The 8,355-nt window shown below is 36.6% G+C and overlaps 1 protein-coding gene across 1 annotated transcript; it reads left to right on the top strand.

Annotated features, from left to right (window-relative positions):
* The first annotated feature begins 3,683 nt into the window (after positions 1–3,683).
* On the top strand, positions 3,684–8,212 carry LOC141907358 (long-chain specific acyl-CoA dehydrogenase, mitochondrial-like). Its single transcript, XM_074796971.1, has 9 exons — positions 3,684–3,864; positions 3,941–4,087; positions 4,776–4,806; positions 5,152–5,258; positions 5,339–5,503; positions 5,911–6,142; positions 6,234–6,449; positions 6,580–6,707; positions 7,285–8,212. Exons 1-9 carry the CDS (start codon positions 3,776–3,778, stop codon positions 7,457–7,459), a joined length of 1,290 nt encoding a protein of 429 aa, XP_074653072.1. The 5' UTR covers positions 3,684–3,775; the 3' UTR covers positions 7,460–8,212.
* The last annotated feature ends 143 nt before the right edge of the window (positions 8,213–8,355 follow it).

Below are 8,355 nucleotides of genomic sequence, written 5' to 3'. Positions count from 1 at the left end.
ATAGCAAAACTTCGAATGTCATGTCATAACCTTATAATTGAAAAAGGAAGGAGACTCGGCATCGCTCAACCAAATCGTATTTGCCCTCACTGTAACGCTGTCGGCGATGAATCCCATTTTCTTTTTTATTGTAAACTGCAGGATAATTTAAGAACTATATATGATATTGTAAATCTAAACCTAGACACTTTTCTTTCGGCCTTTACTAATACCAATAAACCAATCTTCTTAAATATTGCGAAATTCATATATCATGGGCTTGTAAATATCACTTAAATAATATTGTATATATATATATATATATATATATATATATATATATATATATATATATATATATATATATATATATATATATATATATATATATATATATATATATATATATATATATATATATATATATATATATATATATATATATATATATATATATATATATATATGTATATATATATATATATATATATCCCTATTTCAAGATCTAAAAAAAAGGTTATCCACTCTTAGCTCAAAATTCAAGTTCCGACCATACGTCTCTACTTAAAGTCCATGTTACGACTGAGTACTTGTCATTCACTCAGACATAATCATCGATTTTTTTCGAAACTGCTCTCGACGTCTAAGTTCATGTTTGTGTTTGCGTCATCTTCTATTGAGCAGCGACGCCAAGTGCAGTTTCGAGTTATGAATGCATCCTGGGTTGTAAAAGACAACGAATCGACCGATTCGTTTCAAACATAGGTTTGCCAATATAGTTTATCGGGTTCATTTTGAATGTATATAATTTGCGGCAATTATTGTGTCATGGATGAATTGCTGACCGTAGGCCCGGACGCTGGGTCTCTGGTTTATGTCGATATCGGTGCAGCGCAGCTGTTGATGGGTTACGGTTTAACTAAATTCAACAGGTGAAGGGCAAGACGTGAGGCTTCGATCGATTCTCCTATCTCGCCCCATAGATGCGTACAGTAGAATCCGCTCATTTTGGACCAATAAAAATACGGTTTACTGGAGATCAAAAGTCATTTTCTTGTATATTAATGAACAAATAGACTGTAAACATTGTCCAAATGAGACCAAGTTAGGGATTAAGCCGATCCAGATTAAGCGGGTTAGTGACTGTATTGAGTCCCACCGCACACGAAGGGAACGCGGAAACCGTTGGGATTTATGGTTGACGATCAGGAATTGGTTGTTGGTAGCGATTTGGAGTGTTAAGCGCCTGGCTGCAACGAACTCTTGCTAAAACCAATTTAAGCTTTGGCTTACCAAGAAATGCCTACGATGCGCTTACTCGTTATCTGTGTTAACTTGTTGTCACAAAGCTAACCACAGCGTGTCGGTAACTACCTACGTTTTCGGCGGCATTAGAGCAAAATTGTACAAACCGATATCGGGTAGTACTTGATAGGTTAACGTTTATTTGGCTTTCGCTAAAGCAGCTTCATCGGGTAAATGCATATTCTCTAAAGGCCTATTCTATGTGAATGATGGTTTGATAAATTCCAGCCGGCTATGAGTTATTCAATTCAGTCAGTTGTTCTCCGTCAAGTGCTGCCTCTCAATACTACATTGGCGACGAATGTGTGAACTAAACCCGACATCAAGATGTTTGCTCAATGCAAAAAGTAGTTAACCGTTTCCTTCGTCATATCCTTGGACTCCATAACAGATCACCTATTCTACCTCTCCTTGGAGATCTTGGCCAATTTCCCATACTCATTGAAATAATTTTATCTTCTGTGAAATATTGGTTAAATTGCATGAAAAATAATCAAAACTCCCTGCTCTATCTTTGTTTGTTAGATATGCATGAATCATCGTCCCGAGACTCTCGTTTTAATTTTGTTTCTTGTATAAAAAAAATTCTATTAGACTGTAATCTTAACCATATATGGGAAAATTTAGGGCACAATCCAAATATAACCAGATCAACTAGAATTGTATGTAAATATATGCAGCAGGATTTCTTATTTTTTGGAATTCAGAGATCAATGATCCAACTCACAGCCGGTATAACTTTTATAGAACTATGAAATCTAAATTTCAGCTAGAACCATATTTATTATTCTTAAAAGACCACTCTCTAAAATCAGCAATAGCAAAACTTCGAATGTCATGTCATAACCTTATAATTGAAAAAGGAAGGAGACTCGGCATCGCTCAACCAAATCGTATTTGCCCTCACTGTAACGCTGTCGGCGATGAATCCCATTTTCTTTTTTATTGTAAACTGCAGGATAATTTAAGAACTATATATGATATTGTAAATCTAAACCTAGACACTTTTCTTTCGGCCTTTACTAATACCAATAAACCAATCTTCTTAAATATTGCGAAATTCATATATCATGGGCTTGTAAATATCACTTAAATAATATTGTATATATATATATATATATATATATATATATATATATATATATATATATATATATATATATATATATATATATATACATACATATATATATATATATATATATATATATATATATATATATATATATATATATATATATATATATATATATATATATATATATATATATATATATATATATATATATATATATATATATATATATATATATATATATATATATATATATATATATATATATATATATATATATATATATATATATATATATGTTAGACATTGTATTAGTTCCCTCTCCTTTTATTATTTTTCTGTTAGTGCACATCTTTGTGTCACACATTTTTGTTTTTGTCTGTTTGTTATTATTGTTGTTTTCTTCATTCACAATCTTATACTTTGGATTTATGATGAATAAATTGAAATTGAAATTGTAAAAAAAATTGTTACTAACTGTGGCAAGCGAATATAAATCTAGTTCACATATTCGCCGTTAACGTATAGGAGCAGCACGTGACGGTTAATATCTGATGACAGCTACACTGGCGTACATTTTTTTCATATGAGTTAAACTGCAGCGTCCCGTGAGAGGACCCGGGCCTGTGACGGGACATGGGCCCTCTCACGGGACAGCAAGTTGATTCGGGTTCTCTCACGGGGCAGTATTTAAAATCGGGTCCTCTCACGGGACAGTGTGTTGAATCGGGCCCTCTCACGGGACATTTGAAACCGGGCACGGGACAGTATTCAAAATCGGGTCCTTTCACGGGACAGTATTTAAAATCGGGTCATCTCACGGGACAGTATGTGAAATCGGGTCTTCTCACGGGACAGTGTGTTGAATCGGGTCCTCTCACTTGGAATTCTCTCGAGAGACTAGTGATCTAGTAGGGCCATTAAGTTGCCCCCTCCACTTTTACTTTTGTTTGCAGTGTAACGCTTAACAAACGGTTACTAACACCATTGGCACCAAAATTGTCAAGATACATTCACTTTATTTTCGATATGAGTCAGTCTATACACTAAAAATTGAAATTTCGATAGCTGTGGTTCTGTCTTCTCTTGATCCGATCTTCATTATTACATTTAATGTTTCGATTTGATGATATCATTGATCTGAAATAATAAAATTACGAACAACTTTCGATTATTAACATGTTCTTAACATTATTTTGAGTGTATATAGTAACCAATCGAGTGCAGTTTCTTTCGACATTTCGTCTATGAAATGCAAAGTTTTCATTTTCTATCGGGACCTGTGACGGGACAAGGATGTCCCGTCACAGGCCCCAGGTCCTCTCACGGGACACGCTGCATAGCTGCAGTTTAACCTGTTTAATTTTTTTACGTAGGCCCTATTCAATAGATTTAGCTAAGTTTTCGTTGTAAAAAATGGCAATTTCGAACTATAGATTGATACACTCCATATCGAGCTGTTTTACTCGCACTAAATTCCATTCAACATTGCTGCAGCAACTTAGGTAATTATTGATAGACTTTAAGTCGCCGTCGGTTATAATTCTCATTTCCCACTCAATTTTTCCCAATTTCCAACAGAAATTCATCATCATTCCGCCCAGAGATCGGCCAGTCGTCAGCCCTTACGGATTTCGGGACGAGATCGCTATTCACTGAAGACCACGATATTTTTCGACAAACTTGCCGCCGGTTTTTTCAAGAGGAAGTTGTACCACATCACGATGAGTAAGTTAGTCACAGGGGCTCGTCACGATAGCTGGCGGGGGTCCAAAATCCAAAGATTTGACCCAGTATCCTAGACGTACCTCCTATAAAAAACGTTAATAATCTTTTTTTTATAGGTGGTACCTAGGATACTGGGTCAAATCATTGATTTTCGACCCCCCTCGCTATGGTAACAAGCCCCTGTGTAGTCTAGTCGAACCCCTTCTTGTCACAGGGGCTCGTCACGATAGCTGGGGTTCCAAAATCAAAGATTTGACCCAGTATCCTAGGTACCACCTATAAAAAAAGAAGTGGTACCTAGGATACTGGGTCAAATCTTTGATTTTGGACCCCCAGCTATCGTGACGAGCCCCTGTGGCAAGAAGGGGTTCAAAAAATTGAGACAGGGTACCAAATTGATCTCTTACAGATTTCCCACTCCAGCTATAAACTTAGTGATATCTTAAACTACAACATACACCCTTTAGATGCTATTCTGAATACCAGTCATTGTTATGGGTTCCCGGCCTACAACGTTGTTTGGGGAACGACGGCTAGAGGTAGGCCTTCTAGACTATCTAGGGTGTACTACTGTAGAACTCACTGTAATTCGGATGACCATTAATTTAAATCCAAATAATGAATAATAGTTTACATTATGCAAGTTCTATTGTAGGCTATGTAGTAGAATTTGTTTTTGATTTTGTAGGTGGGAAAAGGTTGGTCGCTGTCCAAAAGAGGTAGGTTGGCCTATGTTTAGATCCTTGATAATAACCTTTGCTGATGTGTGTTTAACAAATTGTTTCAGCCTTGTTGCACCGGCTATTGTGTCAGATAGATGGCTTACCGAACTTCACTAAATCCGACAACTCAATGAAAATTATGAATTATAGATTTGATATTTGAAATCTGGCATCTATGGCTCATGCACACTAGCACCGCTTGGTGGATGGATCCTTGCTTGCCACAAATCCGATTGCCAGACTCAACTACTGAGTCCTCATTGTTGAAATATTTATATCCCAATTTTGCAATATAAGACAATCTTGGCGGGATTGACTACAGTCAGACATTTATATTTTTAGTTATGGGAGAAAGCTGGCAGTCAGGGTCTGTTGGGGGTAAATACACCTGCTGAATTGGGAGGTCTCGGAGCTGATATTCTTTATGCAGCAATCACCTGGGAAGAACAGTATGTATTTTATTAGCTGAATTTATCAACCCATTAGCCCGCATTAAACACATTGATTATCAAAACGTTCTTGTATTTAGGGGTTACTCAAACTGCACAGGTCCAGGCTTTGCGCTGCATTCTGATATCATAATGACGTACATCACTAACTACGGAACAAAAGAACAGCAGGATAAATTCCTACCAGCTATGACTGCTGGTAAATGCATAGGTGCAATCGCCATGACAGAACCGGGAGCCGGTAGGTAGGTATTTGGTAAATATGAATTTCCATGCTGGAAGATTTGGGATTATTGTGTAAATTGATGGCCTGAAAAATCAAAATGTTTGCCATATGGACGGAAGGGTCAGGGAAAGTTGTTAGAATATCTGAGTTAAATAGTAACCTTACAAAGTCAGATTCAACTGGTGGGTAGTATATTGTACAGTAGAACTCACTGTAATTCGGACGACTAGGGACAGCCCAGATTTCTTCAAATTGAGTAAAATCCGAATTATTAATAAGTGAAACCAAATATTTCATCCCGATTAAGTGAAAGACCGAATTGAATAATCCGAATTTAACGAGTTCTACCGTAGTGCATGAAATTTTTTGTTTTTTTAACAAATACAATCTGAATGTTTTGAATCGATTTCCTTCTATTTTTCGTAGCGACCTGCAAGGAGTTCGTACGAATGCGAAACGCGACGGAGATGATTGGATCCTGAACGGTAGTAAAGTATTCATAACGAACGGCGGTAACTGCGATGTGGTGATCGTCGTCGCCGTTACCAATCCCGAATCGAAATCGCCGGCTCACGGCATCAGTTTATTCCTCGTCGAGGAAGGAATGGAAGGTTTCAAAAAGGGAAAAATCCTCAACAAGATTGGACTGAAAGCTCAAGTCAGTGAAGAAGACATTTTTGATGAAAACATTCGAAAATTCTTCGTGATATTGATGAGAAATTCTTCTTGTTACGTCTTTTTTCGCTCAGGATACGGCAGAGTTGTTCTTCGAAGATGTTCGCTTGCCGCAGTCGGCTCTGCTTGGCGAGGCCAATAAAGGATTCTATTATCTGATGCAAGAGTTACCCCAGGAGCGTTTACTGATAGCGGGAATCGGACAGGCGAATGCTGAATTCATGTTCGAAGAAACGAGAAATTACGTCAAACAAAGAAAGGCCTTCGGGAAAACTATTTCACATTTACAGGTCAGTTTATTTACTGAGATTCAGGGTCTATTAACAATATACTGAACATCGATCACAAGTTTTTAGGAATAAGTTTGAAAAAGGTTTAGACATTGAATTTGGTGACAATATCTACTCGTTAAATTTCCAGACCATTCAACACAAACTGGCTGAGATTAAAACCGAAATTTGCGTATCGCGAGCATTCGTTGATCAGTGCTACGACTTGCACTCAAAAAAGAAACTTGACTCAGGAATGGCATCTATGGCTAAGTATTAGTGCGTATACCTTTGTTTTTTCAATACAACCTGGTGAAAGATGATAAATCTCATTTTCGAATGAGTAAGCTTAAGCTAAGTATATTGCGAACGTTTTCGAGAAAATTTCCCCCTATCGGGTAGAATTCGAAGTGACCTAAGATGGATAACATATTGGTATCTATAAACATACAAATCTTCGATAAATACAAACTATGGAAACTATATAGAAACTAGCAATGCCCATATGATTTCAAACCTATAGCGGTGCAGGGCTGTGGGAACAGGGGTGGCCAAAGCCACTTTTTTGCTTAACAAAATTTTTATCAAAAGCACGCTGTACCGCGCAGCAGCTCGTCGTTCTCTGTACTAGGTGTTTGGTTCTCGACTTCTCATGCTTCTGTGAGACCAAGAAATAGCCCCAAAACGCATCTCCGGCGATTGAATTTTCAAAATTTTTCTAGGGGTTGGCCCCAGCACCCCTTCAGAAATAAGCCTCGCCACTGAAAAATTCCTTCCGACGGCTCTGCGGTGGTATGAAGATGACATTCAATTAGTCACTGGTGATCATTGTTATGAAAATTATTGTTACTTTCAGCGTCACCGATTTACAAAATAAAGTGGCCGACCGCTGCTTACAGCTTCATGGAGGATGGGGATACATGTGGGAATATCCGATAGCGAAAGCTTTCGTCGACGCGAGAGTTCAACCCATCTACGGAGGAAGTAACGAGATAATGAAAGAATTGATCGCGCGTCAGATTACCGCGTAGTTTATATGGTGTTGTTAGTGCCGGCAATTTTTATTGTAGTTTTAGAGAGAAAAATTGTACTTACCAATATTTACCGAATTAATTTGGCGCGTTATACTTTAAAGATTTACATTTATATTAATTTATGTTAACGATACAAATTATATTTATACAATTGAACCCTGGTATAATAGTTCGTACAAAACTCACACCTGCAGTGTGATGACAATTTTTGTGAGATAAGTCTGATTTGAATAAAAATCTGGATTTCAATGTAATTTAAAAGCATTACAGTCCACTCGTACTTAGATGTATTAGAATATGATTATTAGTACCACTTACTCATAAACCGGGTTAGAATTTTATCACTGCTTATTTCCAAATAGTTCAGGTAAAAGCTGTTATTGGGACCCAGTTCCGCGGTTGTCGGAGTTGAGATTTGACTTCGAGTGTACTCATTGAAAATGATTTTAACTCACTGTTAACACCATCATCAACATCTTTCGGTGAGAAACCATAATGTGCCTAAAAATTTAGCTTTAGCCCATCCTAATCCCAGAGGATGGCCGTTCAAATTTGATTTTATAGTAACTCACTTCTGTCGAACTGAACCTAGTGTTCTAATTATCATTCGCTGGTATTATTTACACTATATTTGAATTATTAATCAGTGATCTTGTAAGAATCAAAATGTATTTCGTGATTCTTTTCCATTTAATGCTGATTATTGTACATTAAAAACACTGAAACTCCTAATTTCTGATAACCTTGTTTTTGATACATAAAATGAAATCAATAAACATAATGTAATATAAAATCGTTTGTATTTTCTTAGTTTTTGTTTTTGTTCATTATTATTGTTGATGGCTGACTATGATGGCGGATTCGAAACCCATTCTGCCTATCTTTTGATACGT

This window comes from Tubulanus polymorphus, chromosome 6, assembly GCF_964204645.1.
Source record: "Tubulanus polymorphus chromosome 6, tnTubPoly1.2, whole genome shotgun sequence".
NCBI classification, from domain to species: Eukaryota; Metazoa; Nemertea; class Palaeonemertea; order Tubulaniformes; family Tubulanidae; genus Tubulanus; species Tubulanus polymorphus.
This window is presented reverse-complemented; position numbering and strand designations above follow the sequence as displayed.